This window comes from Chlorocebus sabaeus, chromosome 24 (assembly GCF_047675955.1).
Source record: "Chlorocebus sabaeus isolate Y175 chromosome 24, mChlSab1.0.hap1, whole genome shotgun sequence".
Taxonomy (NCBI): domain Eukaryota; kingdom Metazoa; phylum Chordata; class Mammalia; order Primates; family Cercopithecidae; genus Chlorocebus; species Chlorocebus sabaeus.
Genome location: NC_132927.1, coordinates 29,506,991 through 29,528,462, shown reverse-complemented (window position 1 = coordinate 29,528,462; position 21,472 = coordinate 29,506,991). Strand labels below are relative to the sequence as shown.

Below are 21,472 nucleotides of genomic sequence, written 5' to 3'. Positions count from 1 at the left end.
TTTAAAAAACGAAGACCCCAGTTTTTTTTAAATGGGTAAAGGATTTGAGTAGCCATTTGTCCAAATAGGATGTACAAATGGCCAATAAACTCGTGAAAAGATGGTCAGCATCTTTAGTTATTAGAGAGATGTGACCTTGAACACTACCACTTTAAAGGTACCACTTTATACCCACTAGGATAACTCTTATCGAAAGGATAGAAATTAACAAGTATTAGCTAGGATGAAGAAAAATCGCAACCCTTACGTGTTTCTCGTGAGATTAGAAAATAGTACAGCTGCTTTGGAAAGAGTTTGGCAGTTCTTCCAAAAGTTAAAGTTAGTGTATGAGCCAGCAATATCGTTATGTGTATACCCAAGAGATCTGAAAATGTATGTCCACAGAAACTTGTTAAAGAATGTTCATAGAAGCATTATTCATGATAGCCAAAAAGATGGAAGCAACCCAAACATCCATCAGCTGATGAGCGGTAAGCAAAAGTGGCATATCCATATAATGAAATACTATTCAACAATGAAAAGCAATGAAGTACCGATTTATGATGCAACATAGATGAGACTTGAAAACATTACACTAACTGAAAAGCCAGACACGAAAGACCGCATATTGTATGATTCTATTTATATGAAATACTCAAATAGACAAATCTGCTGAAAGTAGATTAGTGGGTGCTGGTGGGTGGGAGGAAGAGGGATAGAGAGTGACTGCTAATGAGTATAGTGTTTCTTTCTGGGGTGATGAAAGTGTTAACGAAATTAGATAATGGTGATGGTTGCATAAGTCTTTGAATATATTAAAAGCCACAGTTGTTTAAAAAAAAAAAAAAATAGTGAAGTTGTCTCAAAAGCAAGTTGAAGAGATTCACAGACCTAAAAGAGGAGACAATTTGAACCTTGGTAAGGATAATAACTACAGTGGATTGATATGCATCAAATATGCTTAAATCTGTGAATTAGTAATGATATCAAAATATATAAAACCTAATAACTTGTTATTTTGAGAACTGTTAATAAAGGGGAAGAATTAACCATTTATCCTGCCTTTTCTAGATTAACTGTGCCTCAGTTCATGCAGAAACTATTTGGTTATACCCCAGTGCAGCTAAATATTTAATGTAAGGAAATTTCTTTTTCTAGAAGTGTAAGTCTATAAACAAATGAAGAGTGATGGAATATAAAAGGCACTTTTGCCACCATGAAAACTAATGGATTTAAGCAATGATCATCAGTAACTGCTATCATCACCAAAAAGAGAAGAGTTGTATGTACCTATGTACATATGGAGTAGTAGTCTCACCAAAACAGAGCTTGAATCTGATGAAGCCCTTGTAACTAACTACCAAATTATAGGAAACAGGACAAAGAACATGTTAGCACCATAGGGATGCAATGAATGAAAATCGGACTCTGAGTAACTTTATAGGAAACATAAACACAAAATTGCAGGTATACCTCAAAGATACTGTGGGTTTGGTTCCATACCACTGCAATAAAGCAAATACCATAATTAACAAGTTGCACAAATTGGCTTCTCAGTGCATATAAAAGTTAGGTTTACACTACACTGTAAACTGTTAAGTATGTGATAGCATAATGTCTTTAAAAATCGATGTACATATCTTAATTTTAAAATGCGGTGCTGCTAAACGTTGCTAACCAGTTATCTGAGGCTGCAGTGAGTTCACAGCATCTTTTTGCTGTTGAAGGGTCTTGCCTCCATGTTGATGGCTGCTGACTGATCAGGATGGTAGTTGTCAAAGTTTGGGGTGGTTGTGGCAATTTCTTAAAATAAGACAACAATGAAGTTAGCCACATCAATTGATTCTTCCTTTCAGAAAGATTTCCCTGTAACATGCAATGCAGTTTGAGAGCATTTTACCCACTGTAGAACTTACTTGAAAATTTGAATCAATCCTCTCAAACCCTGCCACTGCCTTATCACCTAAGTTTATGGCATATTCTGAATTCTTTGTTGCCATTTCAGCAATATTCACATCTTCACCAAGAGTCCATCTCAAACCACTTTCTTTGTTCATCCGTAAGAAGCAACTACTCATCCTCTGAAGTTTTCTCATGAAATTGCAGCAATTCAGTCACATCTTCACACTCTTCTTATTTTAGTTCTCTTGCTATTTCCAATACATCTGCAGTCACTTCCTCACTGAAGTCTTGGGCCCCTCAAAGTCATTTATGAGGTTGGAATCCATTTCTTCCAAACTTCTGGAATGTTGAGATTTTCACCCCCCATGAATTACTGAATCACAAATGTTCTTAATGGCATCTAGAATGACGAGTTCTTTCCAGAATATTTTCACTTTACTTTGCCCAGATTCATCCACTATCTATAGCAGCTATAGCATTATAAAATTTGTTTCTTAAATGTAAGGCTCGAAAGTTAAAATTACTCCTTGATCCATGGGCTGCAGAGTGGATATTGTGTTAGCAGGCATGAAAACAACATTCATCTCCTTGAACATCTCCATCAGAGCTCTTGAGTGACCAGGTACATTGTCAGTAGGCAGTAATCATTTGAAAGAAATCATTTTTTTTTTTTCTGAGCAGTAGGTGTCAACAGTGGGCTTAAAATATTCAGTAAACCATGCTGTAAAAAAAGATGTGCTGCTATCCAGGCTTTGTTGTTCCATTTATAGAGCACAGGCACAGTAGATTTAGTATAATTCTTAAGGGCCCTAGTATATTTGGGATGGTCAGTGAGCATTGGCTTCAACTTTAAGTTACCAGTTGTGTTAGCCCTTCACAGGAGAGTCAGCCTGTCCTTTGAAGCTTTGAAGCCAGGCATCGACGACTTCTCTCTAACTGTGAAAGTCCTAGGCATCTTTTTCCATTAGAAGGCTTTTTTGTCTACGTTGAGAATATGTGTAAGGTAGCAACCTTCATTGATTATCTTGGCTAGATCTTCTTAACTTGATGCAGCTTCTACATTAGCACTTACCTCACACTTTTATGTTATGAGGCAGCTTCTTTCCTTAAACCTCATGCACTAACCTGCTAGCTTCAAACTTTTATTCTGTAGCTTCTTTGCTTCTCTCAGTCTTTTAGAATTGAAAAGAGTTAAGGCTTGCTATGGATTAGGCTTTGGCTTAAATGAAGGAAAAGTTGTAGCTGTTTTGATCTTCTATCCAGACCACTAAAACTTTCTCCTTATCAACAATAAGATTTTTTCATTTTCTTATTTGTGTGTTCACTGGAGTAGTACTTTTAATCTCCTTCAAGAACTTTTCCTTTACATTCACAAAGTGGCTAACTGGTGCAAGAGGTTCAGCTTTTGGCATGCTTGGCTTTTGACATGCCTCCCTCACTAAGCTCAATCATTTCTGGTTTTTTATTTGAAGTGAGAGATGTGCGACTGTTCCTTTCACTTGATCACCTAGAGGCCAGTATGGAATTATTAAGTGCCCTAATCTCAATATTGTTGTGTCTCAGGGATAATACGGAAGCCCTCGGAGCAGGAGAAAGGTTGGGGAATAGCCAGTCAGTGGAACAGTCAGACCACATACATTTATCGATTAAGCTCATCTTATACAGGTGCAGTTCGCCAGAGTGGATGTAATAATAATGAGAAAGTTTGAAATATTGTGAGGATTACAAAATGTGACGGACACAGAGTGAGCACATGCTATTGGAAAAATGCACTAATAGATTTGCTCCATGCAAGGTTGCCACAGACCTTCAGTTTTTTAAAAGTGGAGAAAAAGGTAATATCTGCAGAGTGCAATTTAAAAAAAAAAAATGAATGCGGTAAAACAAGGTATGCCTTTACAAGGCAAAATAGAGAAAGGAGCCTATAGTAGAGACATGTCTTCTAATTGCAGTGCATGGATTGTATTTAGAGCTCAGTTTAAACAAGTGTAAAAAAAATTTTAATATTATAAAATAATATTTATAGTCCAACTGGAAAAATAGGACCACTGAACTACGTATTTGCTGAAATTAAAGAATGATTAATTTCTTTGGTATGATAATACTGAATAGGTTATGTTTTTCTTATATTTTAGAAATATATACTAAACTATCTACAGAAAAAATAATGCAATATCTAGGATTTGTTTTTAAATATGGGAGAAGGGAGTGACTCCTAAAGGAATAGCATGAGGGAGTTTTTCTGGATGAACTGTTCTGAATTGTGTAATACTAATCACAAATCTGCACATGTGCTAAAATTTATATAACTGACACCAAAAGGGGGAAAAGAGTCAATTTTATAGTATCTTCATATTTTAAATAAAATTTTAAAATTTATATTATGGAAAGGATGAAGAGAGCAATAGATGAAACAAGATAGGTCATGACTTGCTAATATTTGGAGCTGGGTGATGGCACTGAGGTATTCATTATGCCATTCTGTTTACTGAAAATTCTTATGTATAATTATTTAGAATATAATGTAAAAGCTTGGAATATTTGAAATCGTAGATGGCAAATTTAGGACAAAGCTATAAGCAAATGGAAGTGTTATGATTAAACACATTCTATCTCATATACATTTATATGTGAAGTTATTCTCATAAAGCTTTGTTTGCATTTTTGTTTGTTTGTTTAGGATGAGAGAGGCTGCAAGAAAAATAGAAGAAAGGCATTTTTCCAACCATGCAACACATGTTGAATTTCTGCCTGTTGAGTGGCGGTCAAAACTTACTCTTGATGGAGGTATATTTTGTTTAAAAATTGAATGATTTAGCCAATGGCAAAATTTTACCAAAACAAATGCAGAAAGTTTTAGAAAATACTTCTTGTTCATTGAGAACATAGTGTCTTCCATTTAATTGTCTTGAGGTATACTCACCCTTTGTTCTAGATTATTTAAGAAAATAAAATCCATTGATTTCTAAAATAATTATACTGACTAATACCATTTGAACCACTATATAGATTTCATAGATAGCACTGTTTTCATGCATGCCCTCTGTGGATTGTGAGGGCGGGTGGAGGGATATAGCGGGAATAAAATGTTTTCTAAAGTTTTTGACACTAAGTTGATTTGTCATCACTTTAAAAATATTTGTTTTCCACAATTCCATACGAGCTTACATTTTTCTTTCTAATAATTTTCCCCTCATAATCGGAAAATAAAAATCTCAGGGTTTTTTTTTCCTTTGTTGTTTTTCATACGTTCCCTGGGCTGGTGAATTACAGTCTATCATAGAGAATTTGTGTATTTGTTTAAATAAAATCAGTTTAGTTGTCTTCCTTAAAGATCTGTCATCAACCAAAATATGTGTCTTTCTTTACCCAAAGTTATGTCCATTAAATATTAAAACCATAAAAACAGAATGTTTAGATTGATTATTTACATAATCTGCAAAATGAGAGAGTTGTTATACTGGATATAATATTAGCAGCTGCCATTTGCGGAGCCTTTTGCTATGTACCTGGCAGTCTGCTGTGCATTTTGCATGGAGTATCTCATTTAATTGTCTCAAAAATTCATGAAATACCTGCTATATTTTCTCCATTTTACTGATAAAACTGAAACTCACTAAAAGGCAAATTTAAGAGTGGCAGGCAGGATCTAGCTCTCTATGATGGCAGATTCTATGTTTATCACAGTGTTAAACTGCCTCCCTGGGTGATTTATAAGAATTTGTCCTGGTCTGTGATTCTGTCTCATAGTCAGTTACGATTTATAAGGACTCGTCCAGGTCTGTGATTCTGTCTCACAGTCAGTTAGGAATGTCAGTTGTAGTTTATCAAACCCAAATTGCATCAAAAATTGTAATGAGTTTAAAAAAAAAAAAAAAAAAAAAGTATGTTATTGACCAAAACAGATCTCAGCAGCAGTGGTTGATATGTAAAGTTCTAGTGTAATAACAACACGATCCCTTGAACTTCTCCCATTCATACAGGTAAATTGCTCAGGCTTCTCAGGAAAGTATATAATATGGATGAATTACTGTTTAGTAAAACTCCTGAGTTTGTAATTTCTGTTACGTTTAAGCTACTTTGGTAGTATAAAAGGCATTCTGATGAGTGAAAGAAGCCAGTCTTAGGCTGGGCGCAGTGGCTCACACCTGTAATCCCGACACTTTGGGAGGCTGAGGCAGGTGGATCATTTGAGGTCAGGAGTTTGAGACCAGCCTGGCCAACATGGTGAAACCCTGTCTGTACTAAAAATACAAAAAAAATCAGCCGGGCTTGGTGGTGGGCATCTGTAATCCCAGCTACTTGGGAGGCTGAGACACGAGAATCACTTGAACCCAGGAGACAGAGGTTGCAGTGAGCCAAGATCGTGCCACTGTGCTCCAGCCTGGATAACAGAGTGAAACCCTGTCTCAAAAAAAAAAAAAAAAAAAAAAAAAAGCCAGTCTTGAAAGTTTATATACTTTATGCTTCCATTTTAATGACATTTTGGAAAAGGCAAAACTTCAGGGACAGAGAACAGATCATTGGTTAGCAGGAGTAGGGGAAGCAGGGAGGATTTGAATTTATAGGAGCAGCATGTAGAAGTTTTTCAGGGTGATGGAACAGTTCAATATCCTGATCCTGGCAGTAGTTACGTAAAACTACACATGCGAGTCAATTTTATTGTGTGTAAATTTAAAAATAATTTTAAAAGGGTATCTACCTACAGCACACATCATTGTGTTCTTTGGCAGTGAAAGGCTAAAACCATTTCCTTTAAATCAGGAATAAGCCAAAGATATATTTTATATCTTATAATTTAAACATTCTGCTTGAAAGTCTTAGCAGTGCAGTAAGATAAGAAAAAGAAATAATAGTTACAAAGACTCAGAAACATCTGTTTTGATTTGTAGGTCATATGGTTATATACTCAGAATATACAAAAGAATATACAGAAAAATTATTAGGCCGGGCAGAGTGGCATGTGGCTGTAGTCCCAGCTACTTGGAGGCATAGGCAGGAGGATCACTTGAGTCCAGGAGTTCTGTGCTGTAGTGCACTATGCCAAGCAGGTGTTCACACTAAGTTCACTATCAATATGGTGACCTTTCAGGAGCAGGGAGAGGTGAAAGAGCCCAGGTTGGGGAAAAAGCAGGCCAAAACTCCTGTGATGATCATTAGTGGGATTACACCTGTGAATAACCACTACACTCCAGCCTGGGTAACAGAGACCCCATATCTGGGAAAAAAGAAAAAGAAAAAAATAATTATTAGAATTAATAAAGTAATATATTAGGGTTGTGACATAGAAATTCCATATATAAACATAATTGCATTTCCGTATACCAAGAACAGACAAATAGCATCCAAAATATAAAGTTCCAAGAAATAAATCTAGCAAAAGAAGTATATTTATGTTACAAATTAAACAATTAAAAGACCTTAAACATAACTTAAAGATAATTTCCTTAGATTGGAAAATTCGTTATTCTAGAGGTGTGGATTCTCCCAAATCGATCTATAGATTCCATGTAATTCCAATCAGGATTTCCAGAGTTTTTCCATGAAACTTGACAAACTGATTCTGAAATGATTATCAAAGAACAAAGGGCTAAACAATCAAAGTCAAGAGACAGCACACGGAATGTGATAAAATATTTGCAGACTACCCATCTGACAAGAGATTAATAACCAGAATATATAAGGAGCTCAAACAACTGTATAGGAAAAAAAATCTAATAATCTTATCAAAAAAATGGGCAAAAGATTTGGTAGGTATTTCTCAAAAGACAACATACAAATGGCAAACAGGCATATGAAAAGGTGCCAACGTCATTGATCATCAGTGAAAGGCAAATCAGAACTACAATGACATATCTCACCCTAGTTAAAATGGCTTATATCCAAAAGACAGGCAATAACAAATGCTGGTGAAATGTGGAGAAAAGGGAACCCTCGTACGCTGTTGGTAGGAATGTAAATTAGTACAACCACTATGGAGAACAGCTTGGAGGTTCCTCGAAAAACTAAAAATAGAGCTACCATATGATCCAGTAATCCCACTGCTGGGTATATATTAAAAAGAAAGGCAGTCAGTATATTGAATAGATGTCTGCAGCATCCTGTGTTTGTTACAGCACTGTTTACAATAGCCAAGATTTGGAAGCAACCTAAGTGTCTATCAACAAATGCATGGATAAAGAAAATGTAGTACATATGTACAATGGATTACTATTTGGCCATAAAAAAGAATGAGATCCTGTCGTTTGAAACAACATGGATGGAACGGGAGGTCATTATATACTCAGGCACAGAAAGACAAACAGCATATGTTCTCATTTGTTGGATCAAAACAACTTACGGAGATAGAGAGCAGGCTGGTTATCAGAGGCTGGGAAGGATACTGGGGAGGTGGGGATGGTTAATAAGTACAAAAAAATAGAATGAATAAGACCTAGTATTTGATTGCACAACAGGGTGGCTATAATCAATAATAAATTAGTGGTACATTTTTAAATAACTAAAAGAGTAGTACTGGATTGTTTGTAACACAAAGGATAAATGCTCGAGGGGGTGGATACCCCATTTTCCATGATGCGATTACTATGTATTACATACCTGTATGAAAATATCTCATGTACCCCATAAATGTATATACCTCCTATGTACCCATAAAATTAAAAAAAAAAAAAAAAGAAATAAAAAAGGAACAAAGGTCTGAAAATAGCCGAAACACAGAATGACGGATTTGAGGGGTAGAGTCTTGACCTACTAGGTAGCCATACCTAGTACTGTATTCAAACTTCTGTAAATATCCTTGGCGCAAGGATAGGCAAATAGACCTGTGTACCTGATTAGAGATTCCCTAAACAGGAAACCTGTCATACCTGGCATTACAGATCTTTGGTGAAAGGATGGCCTGTTCCATAAATGGCATATGGTAACTGGGTGTCCTATGGGGGAAAAAAGTAAAAAATGATCTCTACTTCACATTTCACATGGATCAAAAACATGATAATATGAGAGCCAAGACCTTAAAACTTTTTAGAAAAATATACAAAACACTACCTTTACAACCTCAAGGTGCAGGGAAAGAATTCTTAATATACAAAAAAAATGCAACTATAAACTAACAAATTTGATTAGATTAAAATTAAGGACTTCTCTTTACCAGTAGACCATAAAAAAAGAAAGACAAGCCACAAACTGAGAAAAAGATGTTATAACAGAGCAACAGATATAACCGCCAAAGGTTTCATATCCAGAATAAAGGACAAGAAACTTAAGTGAGAAAGAAAAGATTTTTTAAATTTATGTATGTATATTTTTTTCTAGTAATCAAGGAGATGCAAATTAAAGCCACAGTGAAGTATCGTTCATACCCATCAAGCAAAAATTTAAGAAAGTGACAATACCAAGTGTTGTTGGGGTTGTATAGCAGTGAGAGTTTTCATTCACTATTGTTGGGAATGAAACTTGGTATAGTCACTTTGGAAGATTTAACATCATCTTATAAAGTTGAAGGTGCATGTGCCCTTTGACACAGTAGTTCCACTTCTTAGAGATATACTCTAAAGAAACTCTTAAACATGTGCACCAGGAGACATGTAAAACAGTGTTATTTAGGATCATGATTTATAAGTAGTAGCAAAAAACCAGAAACTCAAATAACTGTAGAAAGAGAATGGATAAATTTTGATATAGGTATAGAGTGGCATATTATACAACAGTGAAAAAGAGTGGATTGCAGCTATATGCATCAACTTGGATGAATCTCAGAAACATAAGATTAGGTGGAAGGGTGCAAGCAAACCATAGATAATACCTCAATTTACACAGTGGTCAGAATGAGGTAAAATACTTAGGCTCTGGCACATAGTAAATTCTGTAGAAGTAATTGGGTACAGTTATTAATATTATTGGACATGCAGTAAATCTATAAGGAAAAGGAAAAGCACAATTAATACAAACCTCTTACCTGTAGTTACTTCTCTCTCTCTGCTAGAGAGGCCTGTGATCATTTCAGAATATATGGTGGGTTTGTAAGATACTGGCAGTATTCTTAAACTAGATGGTATGAACATGTTTTTCTTTTTATAAATTATTCTTTAAACTGCCCATTCATAATTAAATACCTTTATTTATATGTGTCTGTATTTCACAATAAAAACTATTTTTGGAAATGCATTAAAATGACATTTGAAGTATTTTCAGATCAGCATGGTAGTACACCTTTCACTTTTACAATTTAAAAATAGGTACAGCCTGTAAATATGTTGTACAACCACAAACAGCAACAATATTTCCCTTTACAATTTTGGAAAAAAAAAAAAAAACTTTTGCTTGTCTTTGCCTTCCTGTTATTATTACATTGTATTAAAGTGGAGGAATAAATAAAATAACCTAAGCCAATAAAGTGAAAAGGAATAAAAGAAATTTTGTTTCACTAAAATTATATGCCTTCTGCTCTCCTTGTGCTTTCAAATCACAGTATTCATCCAAGTATAGTGCTTTGTATTTCTATAAGAAATGTAAAATTTTCTGTCTCTAAAAATTGTATTAGATGTCTAATAGAATAATCTTTCCATGGTAGAATTTCCGTAGGTTAGCATAACTCGTGGAAGGGTGTACTGGTTTGAAAATCAGTTTATGTAGCAATTTTTTTCAAGAGAGTAAATTACACCACCTTTATCTTGTTTACTGATAAAATTGCTGATTTATTTGCCTTTGTGCATATTTGTGATCTGACAGTTCTTGCCCACAGAATCTTTGGCTCACTAAAGATAGATGCAAATTGTAGGATGACTTTTTGATTTGTTGCTGGTTGCCACCAGTGGCTCTAGGCAGTCTACATGTGTATTGCCAAGCTGAAGGTGCATAGATCAAAAAAACAGGCTAGGTGCATGCCTCACAACTGTAATCCCAGCACTCTGGGAGGCCTAGGCAGACAGATCACTTGAGGTTAGGAGTTAGAGACCAGCCTGGTCAACATGGTAAAACCCCATCTCTACTAAAAATACAAAAAGTAGCTGGGCGTGGTGACATGTGCCTGTAATCCCAGCTACTCGGGAAGCTGATGCAGGAGAATCACTTGAGCCAGTGAACCGAGATCACCCCACTGCCCTCCAGCCTGGAGGACAGAGCAAAACTCCATCTCAAAAAGGAGAGGAAACAGAAAACGAGGTACAAAAAGACTTGGGATTGTGTTTTGACACTTGTTCTAAAATATGTGGCCTTGTTTTGCTCTGGGTACCCCTGAATTTCATACAAAAGCCATAACATACAAAAAAGGGTGACGCTTTATAGATTTGATAACGGCTTTCATCCTTTAATGTTTCTTTTCATCTCCTATTTTGTCTTTTACTGTTTTTTTCTTGTGGTATTTTACAGGAAGGGAAGATTCATTAGAGCCAAAGCTGGTCTTGAATATTTAAATGTTAAATAATTACTATTTCAGGCAATGTAATTTTCTTCGCTATTATTTCCGTATAACAGAGACTTTCTATAAGTTTAATTTACTTGGTTTTTTTGCTTGTTTTTGTAGACACTGTTGATTCCATTACTCCTGACAAAGTACGAGGTTTAAGGGATATGCTGAACAGCAGTGCAATGGACATAATGTATTATACTAGTCCGCTTTATAGAGATGAAGTAAGTATCATGATTATCTTGCTGGTGGGTATTTTTTAGTGATAACTTATAAATGTCCTGAATTTTTACATTTTTTTAAGCAAATGAGAAATTACAGGAATTCATTATAAATAGCCTACTTTTAATAAATTTGATAGTCTTCAAACAAGACATTAGGACCGTTAATGAAACAGATAGTCTCAGGTGGGGGACTGGTTAGAAAATAGCTCTTTGAGAAATAACAGTATTCATAAATCTGATTATATCTGTGACTGTTGTCTTCACAAAAGAGTTTTAGACATAAAATATCCTTTACATTTTTTGTATATCATGGTCGTTTATTGCTTCACTTCTGTAATGAATTTGTACAGTTTTCAAATGGTAGTGGAGCCGATGCCTCCCAAGAGTAACACTGGGGCAAGAGGTGAAAGTTTATTCAAGAAGATGAGAGAATCTCCACAAAATGCATTTTGTCACTTTATTGATAAGAGGGAAAGGAATTCTGTTTAGTAGGAATAACTAACATTTGTTAATTGCCTAATGTGTTAACTTGTTTAATCCTTATTTTAAAAAATCCTGTGAAGTAGGTATGATTAGTATCCTCATTTGAAGGATGAGGAAACTGATGCCAAGAGAGATTTTAAGGCTTGCTCATTGTGTCTCGCTTAATAAGTGGCAGAGCCAGTATTTGAACCCAGGCAATATAGCTTCACAGCTTACACTGTTTACCACTTCTCTGTGTTCACAAGATAGCCAGTCTCTCTGTTATTTATTGGCTGATTATTTTGACTTTCCTGGGCCTTTAATCAGTAAATATTTAGTGAGCCCTACTCTGTGCCAAACACAGGCTAACAGGGGGCCACTTTACTGCAGACTCTTACCCTTCATTAGCAGGGGGACAGGGAAAATGAGTACAAGTGTTTGAAAGTAAGATCTGTCACATTGGTAAAATTTATTTATCAGGAATCCGAGGTAAGATTTAATAATATTTATGTATACTGAATCAGCTGGCTAAAGGTGTTTTGAACTAAGAATATGATCTACATGTTTATTGAAAATGTGTTTATTGAGAACTATATATAAGATATTGTACAAGGATCTTGTATAAGGGGGAGTCTCTGCCTTCAAGAAAGGTTAAAATATTACAATACATAGGTCCATATTTACCAAATGTGTGGAAGGAAGAGAAATCCATGGAAATTTTTACAATTATTCTTTTTTTCCCTCTGAAAAAAGCATTTAGGCTTATTGTTATAGTACTTAAGATAAATTACATTTCCATATTTCATCATAATCATATATGGCCCCAATTTTTGTTCTAAAAATCACGCAGTAGAAATTACTTTTTGCAAAGTGTATATGGGCTCTAGAGATAGACTGCCTGATTCCAGTCCCACTGTAACACTTAATTTCTGTATGGCTTCCCTATCTGCAAAGTGGATATTCTAACAAGTAGCTACTTCATAGCATTCTTGTAAAGATTAATTGAGGTAATGCTTATATTAACATGTGGCACATGGCAGTCAGGAATTACTATTATTACAGGTACTATAATATCAAATCATTTTAGTTTTTGAATTCTGAGTAAAATTCTTCAATGCTGAAACAGACATGTTGCTGCCTATAGATACCTCTGCTTTCATAAGAGAAAGAAGGGTTTGATGTTTTCTGTGGGAGCTTTTTTTTATCAATTTTTTTAATCTAAAAATATTCCTAACTAAGCTTTGAAAAACTAAGTATGGAGTGGAGCCTGACAGTAGGATTTTGTGTATATGTTTTCTGTATAAATATCTTAGATTTCTTAAGGTTCCATAACCTATAACTATCTTTATAATAGACATGTAAAGTATTTCAGAGTTAACAGGTTTATTGTTTTATATGTATTAAATTATAAATGTAATTTGCCAAATATTTTCTGAGCACATTTTGACACATTTTGTTTTTTTAAGCTAGTAAAGTGGCATAGACTTGGCAAAGGAGGTAACAGATAGTGTTGTTTGTGTCTCATTTCTCTCCAATATTTTTATGTTCTTGAGGATGAAAAAAGGAAAAAACAGTTCTATCCCATACCCCAATTCTATCTTTATAAATTCAAGTGAGCGATAACAAAGTTCTAACCCAAAATAGTGTTAATAGGAATAAAGAGAAGAGATAGATTCAAAATATGATAGAATTAAGTGGTCTTGAAATGATTTGTTATGGGTGATACAGGAAGGGAAGAGACAGATGATGCTTACAATTTCTAGCTTAGGCAACTCGTAGATGGTTCTGATATTAACTATAAATGGAGGAAGGGGAAGCAGATTTTTGTAGGGGAAGAGAGTAGAACCTAAGGAAAATAATGAATTATACTTGCAAATTTTTGGTATGTTTACGATTCCCTTCTGGAGTTGTATAGCACAGACTATAATATCAGAAGTGAAACCAGTGAGAGTGCAGGGAGGAGGATATCAGAGCACATGTTACCATACGCATACCTGCATATATATGACTGGTGGTATCCCTAAGAGGGCTCAAAGCTCTGGTCATTGGCTAGTGGTGACTGAGCAAATGGTCACTTTCTGCAGTGCTCTTATATGTGGAAAGATAATTGTCCTCAGAATGGAACTGAATAAAATAGATAGTAGGAAGAGGGAACCAATGTCTATGATAAATGGGGGGCAAAGGGAACACCTAGTCCTTTGAATTAGTTTGTCTTTTGATCCAGATGAATTTCATGGGAGAGCATGAGAACTTGTGACTGAAATTCATCAGCAATCTTTAGCAGTGATTTTCAAACATCCCTGATGAGAATCATTTCTATACTCATTAAAAATAACAGCAAAAATAAACCCAGGGTGGGGGTGGTGGGTACTGGAATTTGAGGGTATCATTGTAAATTCAACAATTTCTAAAATATGCATGTGTGTTGTGAGTATTACTTATATATGTAAGTGAATATGTATATATACAGGCATACCTCAGAGATACTGTAGATTTGGTTTCAGACCACCGCAATAAAGTGAATGTCACAATAAAGCAATAAAAACAATAAAGTAAGTCATGCAAATTTTTTGGTTTCCCAGTGCATAGAAAATTATGGTTATGCTATACTGTATTCTGTTAAGTGTGCAACAGCATTATGTCTAAACAAGTATACATACCTTAATTTAAAAATACTTTATTGCTATAAAATACACACAGACATGAAGTGAGCACTGTTGGAAAAGTGGCAACAGTAGATTTACTCAGCGCAGGGTTGCCACAAACCTTCAATTTGTAAATGCAGTGTCTGCAAAGTGCCATAAAACAGGATATGCCTGTTCATGCATGTACTTCCTAACCTTGCCCACTGAAGTGTCCAATAGGCAAAGACACCCTAATCGAGCACACCTAGCACCCAGATCTCTTCCTCTAGCACTATTATTTCCCACTGAGGAAAATCAGGGTTCCTCAGGAAAATGGCTGATTCTGGGGCTGGAACAACTTGTTATGACAGAAGGTAGGAAGATGCTCAAAAGAATTATGGGGTAGGTCACAGGAACACAGGGCCAAATTAAGCAGCTCTCACTGGCCAAATCTGGAACAATTTGAGCACCAAAAGTATTATTTATAAATCATTGAAAAAATTATTAGAAGTTCATATTGACTATAAATAAATACATGGGGAGAAAGGAGAATCCTTGCTTACAGTAGAATGCCAAAGGCCAGCTGATGGAGGGAATCCTGGAGTTGGAAAACCATTTTACAGCTATCAAGATTAGGTAAGAGAAGACTGGACACAAATCATCGATGGATACTAAATTGAAGGCAGTATTTTGATGAGGAGCAGGATATTTACATGGTCATAAAGTATATCCCCACAAACTGATTATTCGTTTAAGAAACAGCAACAATAATTATATACTGGAGAAATCAAGCAATACCTAAACTGGGTATTCCTGAGGAGCAGATGGACATTATGCACCTCTGGATATGACATACAGAGGAGAACACATCACTTATACAGTATTCTGACAATGAGGAAACATCAGACAAACACAAAATGAGGATGTTGTAATAAAAAGTAGGAATGACACTGTATTCTTTAAAAATATCATTATCAGGCTGGGTTCAGTGGCACATGCCTGTAATCCCAGCCCTTTGTGAGGCCAAGGTAGGAGGATCATTTGAGCCCTGGAGTTCTAGACCAGCCTGGACAACATAGCCAGACCCCGTCTCTACCAAAAATAATTTTTTAAAAATTACCCATGTATGGTGGTTTGGGCCTGTAGTCCCAGCTGCTCGGAATGCTGAGGCCAGGAAGGATTCCTTGAGCCTGGGAGGTCGAGGCTGCAGTGAGCTGTTCTCACACCACTGTACTCCAACCTGGGTGACAGAGTGAGACCCCGTCTCAAAAAAAAAGAAAAAGAAAATCAGTATCATAAAGGCAGAGTGGCTGCGGAAAATGTTCCTGATTAAAGGATGCTAAAGAGACGTGTAGCTAATGCCATATCTAAATTGAAGAATTTAGGGGTAAAAGACTGTGACATATATAATATATCCTCAGATGATTCCCAAAAAAGGTGAGGGTTTATGTGTTTATCATAGAAACAGAACAAGTGAATAAAGCAAGTGGGATACAATGCTAACAATATGTGAACCTGGGTAAGGTTATATGAGTGATCTTTGTGTTATTTTTATTTTGCAACATTTTATATATTTGAAATTATTTTCAAATGAGAGGAGGCCGGACTGGGCTTGGTGGCTTACACCTGTAATCCCAACACTTTGGGAGGCCGAGGCAGGTGAATCACCTTAGGTTGGGAGTTTGAGACCAGCCCGACCAACATGGAGAAACCCCGTCTCTACTAAAAATGCAAAATTAGCCGTGCATGGTAGCAAGTGCCTGTAATCCCAGCTACTTGGGAGGCTGAGGCAGGAGAATGGCATGAACCTGGGAGGCGGAGCTTGCAGTGAGCCTAGATCGCACCACAGCACTCCAGCCTGGATGACAGAGCGAGACTCCGTCTCAAAAAAAGAAAAGAGGCTGGACATGGTGGCTCATGCTGGTAATCCCAGCACTTTGGGAGGCCGAGACGGGCAGATCACTTGAGGCTGGAAGTTCAGACCAGCCTGGCCAACATGGCAAAACTCCATCTCTACTAAAAATAGAAAAATTAGCCAGGCATGGTGACAGACACCTGTAGTCCCAGCTGCTCGTGAGGGCAAGGCAGAACAATCTCTTGAACCCGGGAGGCGGAGGTTGCCGTTAGCCGAGGTCACGCCATTGCACTCCAGCCTGGGCCACAGAGGGAGAACCCATCTCATTTAAAAAAAAAAAAAGAAAAGAAAAGGAATAGTTTCCCAGATCTCCCAGAGATTCTCATTCGGTGGTTCTGAGATGGAGCCTGTGATTTTGTATTTTTAACAGTTCCCCTACTTGATACTATCCCAGGAATTCTGGGAAAACACTGCTTAAGGCATTGTGAAGAACAAAAGGGATGCTTCCTAAGTGAGAGGAGGGCAAGCCTTTTTTTTTTTTTTTTTCTTTTTTTTTTGGAGACAGGGTATCACTGAGGCCGGAGTGCAATGGTACAATCTCAGCTCACTGCAGCCTCCATCTTCTGGCCTCAAGTGATTCTTATGCCTCAGCCTCCTGAATAGCTGGGGCTACAGGTATACACCAATACATCCAGCCAGTTTTTGTGTTTTTAGTAAAGACAGGGTTTCACCATGTTGCCCAGGCTGGTCTTGAACTCCTGACTTCAAGTGATCCTCCCACCTCAGCCTTCCAAAGTGCTGGGATTACAGGTGTGAGCCACTGTGCCTGGCGTATTCCTATTTTTAAAAAGAGAAGTTGATTCTGTAAATTAAAATCCATTAACATGAGATTGGTGTTAGGCAATATTCTAGGATAAATTATTTAAAAGTATATGTTTCCTTAGGGAAGGAATGATTTAGAGTAAGTCACATGCCTGGTGAATGAACCTTGTTTGGTTTATTGGTGAGGCATTTTAAAGAGCCTTTTCCCCCCTTCTTCTCTGAGCCTTTGTAGTCAAATAGATGGAGATTCAAAGCCTGCCACTTCTATAATCCCAGCACTTTGGGAAGCCAAGGCAGGCAGATCACTTGAGGTCAGGAATTCGAGACCAGCCCGACCAACATGGTGAAACCCCGTCTCTACTAAAAATACAAAAATTAGCCAGGCATGGTGGTGCACACCTGTAATCTCAGCTACTCAAGGGCTGAGGCAGGAGAATCACTTGAACCTGGGAGGCGGAGGTTGTGGTGAGCCGAGATCGCACCACTACACTCCAGCCTGGGTGACAGAGGGAAACTCTATCTAAAAAAAACAAAAACAAAAACAACGACAACAACAAAACCTGCCACTTAACCAGCTCCATGTTCTTAGATCAAATTTCTCACTTTCTTAGCTTCCCCACTTATAAAATGGGATAAAATATATACTGATAAAGTTTGTCATTAGGATTAAAGACGAAATGTGTATAAAGTTTCCAGTACAATTCATGGTCCTTAGACATTCAAGTTATGATTGATTATGTGTATATTTGTATTTATGTATTTCAAGGGCCACCATATTTTTAATAGACTTATTCTGTTAAGTCTAAAAAGTAAAGGTCAGTGGATAGAAAATATGGGAAGGAACATGTTTGTTTACTGTACGGAGCTGTGTAGTAACAAAGCTGTCTCTAAAGATAGAAGTGGACACTTTAAAAATGGAGATATGCACTAAAGTAGAGACTGAGTGACTTTAAAAATGGAGATATGCACTAAAGTAGAGACTGAGTGACCATTTCTCAGGGATGCTACTGAAGGGACTCCTAGCTTCATAGCAGTTTAAATTAGATCATCGCTGAGGTCCGTTTTAACTCTCACATTCTTACATGCTCATGGGAGAACCCTAATTAATGGTTTTCCTAATAATTCCTGAAAAGTCACGGTTAGGGGAAAAGTTGTGTATATCAATCAGTACTTCTCAGATGACTTTCTGAGGACCAGTTTTAAAAAATCTACCAAAAAAATTAATTTCCGACTATCAAGAGATCATCAGAGAGCCTTTGGCCCTCACTTCAACCCTAAAGTAACACAAGAAATCCAGAGAGAACTGTACATCTTGTGTAAATCTGAATTCTCTTTTCAATAGCTTTTAAAAATGAACTATATAGAGAATTGTCCTAGCTGTATCTTGACATTGTTTGAATTATTTAATTGATATATATGACTAGAACTCTCTAAATTACATTTTCTCATCACAATTTCTTGAAGCAGGGAGAGCAAAGGACTAACTCTATTCCTCAACCATATTTTGTGTGTTTGGACTCAACTCTTGAAACTCCCTGGTTTTTCCTCATGTTCATTTCCTTCATAAATTTTTACTCTTGAGCAGTGGTCATGGAAATTAGAAATTGTTTTAAACTTTTAAAAAGCTATCCAGTGATTATTGTTTAAGAGGTTTGCTGACTTGATTAGATCATATTGTAGATCTAATAGATAATAAAGTTAAGATCCCAGGGTATATTGTTAATCTTGGCTGAATGTCCCAAATGAATACAGTTGGTCACAAAGGGATCCTAATTGGGAGAATATAATTGGATCAGAAACGAGAAGGAAAAGAAAAAAAATTCCAATTAGAGTAAACTTGTTGGATACAACATAGATATGAATTTCTCCTTTCACTGATGAGCAGATGAGATACAGAAGCATTTAGAGGTAGTACAAAGCTGTTTAAAAAGTTGGCTTTCAGAATCATAATGTCTGACCACAGATGTCCCATATATATGCATAAGCAATAGAAAAAGAAAATGCTACCATATCCAGATATGCTCTAATAAGGAAATACAAAGGCCATTTCTATTCAAGTGTATAATTATTAAAACAGATGACATCATCAGCTCTTCAGAAACTGTCCGTGCTATGCCTCATTCCATAGTGAAATATTTTAGTATCAAATAGACTTTCTCTACCTTAGATAATTTGATCTTGTTTTTTTACCCATATGTGATTGACAAACTAATGAAGTATTTGGTGTAGTGAGAGATGTTTTAAAATTTTTGAATATGAAATAGGTTAATTACTGGTAGTGTTATTTCCTTTTTAAAAAAAACTTTAATATGGGAGTAGGCTGGTATTTTATAAAAACAAAAAGATTGGGTACGTTTTATCAGAGTACTAAAGTATGTATCTGTTAGTGCTTTGAGATTTACATGGTACAAGTCTTAAAATCAAGGTCTTCAAAAATAAAAACGATTAAGAACTGTTGCTTTTAAAGGAAATTATTTTATCTAAGTGTTAGCCTTCTCTGTACTTACCTCATGTAGATTGTAAATCAGGAAAATAATGAAATTTTAAGGATTGGTTGATATTGTTATCAAAGCCAAATCCAAAGCATATTATAGCTCCCTTCAAACAGCAATATAGTATTTCACACTGCATATTCCTGAAACTATATTAATTAGAGTTTTACTTACAACCCATGTCTTAGAAGATGTTTATGTACATTGCCATTAAATCAGTAGTTTCTAAGGTGTGGTCCTCAGGCCAGTAGCATCAACATCTTCTGGGAGCATAATGAAATGCAAATTCCCAGGCCACATCTCAGCACTTCGGGATCAAAAAGTCTGGGATGGTACCTAGAAATCTGTATTTAACAAGCCCTCCGGGTTATTCTGATGCGTGTTGCAAATTGGAGAACCATTGCACTAAAGCGTGTAATTCTTTTTTACTTCCTGATGAAAAAAAGAGTCTAATTAAAATAAAACTTTGGCATTTCTCCCTAGAGAAAAGGCAGCTTATCATCCTTCCACATGCTGCAAGCTTGTCTTATCCTTTTCTTTCTTCATCAGCTGAATATATTTCATCAGACATGATAGTTTCAGAGCTTTGACTAGACCTTTAGCTTTAACCAGTATTGCATTGTGAAGCTCTGAGATGTCAGCAGAGACCATCATCCCTTTATTCATGTCACTGCTAACCGTGCCAATCATAAAGTACATAAAGAATGATTTTCAGGTTGTGTCAGCAGATAAAGAATTTTCAATAAAAGTTGATGGTGGCTAGTTTTCTCTTGAGACATAGTAACAAGCCTGAAAATGGAAGCAACAAATAACTAATATTTATGTGTCAGAGTAGCAGCTGGTATATTAAGAAGTACTGAAATGAGAAATTGAACACCCAGCAGGAAATTCATAATCAAATAGAAGTAAGCAGTGGTAGGAAGAAGAGAAGACTGCCTTAAAACTCAGGTCAGGGCCCAGGATGGGTTTGAGTAACAAGAGAACCTTATTCTGACTTTATGGAATATTTCAGTAATATTTGTTAAAGCTTAATTTCAAAGAAAGCAGTTTTAAATAATTACGAAAATACTCCCCACATTATTAACCTCTAAACTTAAAATAGCCCTGCTTTCCAGACATAGAAAGCAACTTTTTACTTTTATATCTGTATTGCCAACTTAGTGGGAATTTTGAAATATCCAGTAGATCAACTTTAGTTTTTTCTTCAATCATACAGTGGCCTTTTATTACATTACTCTATCTAAAAGCACAATAATTTATAATATGTTAGTATACCTATTATCATAAGCCCAGATACTCATTTTCTAAAATTTACTGACTAAAATCTGCAAGGTACAAAAATTTAGAATTGCATGTAGGTAAGTTAGGACAAAAAAGAAATTTGCAGGGGTCTTTGAAAATCTTACTGGTATCTGCGTAGAACTTTGGTGTTTTTTTGTTTTTTTTTTAATCTAGGGAACTACTGGCTTATACAGTTTTAGGTTTAAGGACTACAAGAGGATCTATGTAATATCTTCCTATATTCTTAGTGATGATATGGATTATAATAGTATGTATACCTTCATTCCTGCAAGATTTTGAAAGACCTAAGTTAATTTTAATAACCTAGGTATGTTTAATCAGTAATGTATATTTTTCTATCTTAATGTATTTGAGTTTAGAGTAAGTGTGTAGTAGTCAGTGCCAACTCTAATATGATAATGTTT

General features: G+C 36.0%; 1 protein-coding gene across 7 annotated transcripts in view; it reads left to right on the top strand.

Annotated features, from left to right (window-relative positions):
- The window catches only part of DDHD1 (DDHD domain containing 1), a 122,980-nt gene that overhangs the window by 82,027 nt on the left and 19,481 nt on the right, over nucleotides 1–21,472 (top strand). For all 7 annotated transcript variants that reach the window (XM_037983993.2, XM_037983991.2, XM_037983992.2 and 4 more), the window contains 2 exons: nucleotides 4,562–4,668; nucleotides 11,405–11,511. In XM_037983993.2, coding sequence (XP_037839921.2) covers nucleotides 4,562–4,668; nucleotides 11,405–11,511 — 214 coding nt within the window. The remainder of the gene's footprint in view (nucleotides 1–4,561; nucleotides 4,669–11,404; nucleotides 11,512–21,472) is intronic.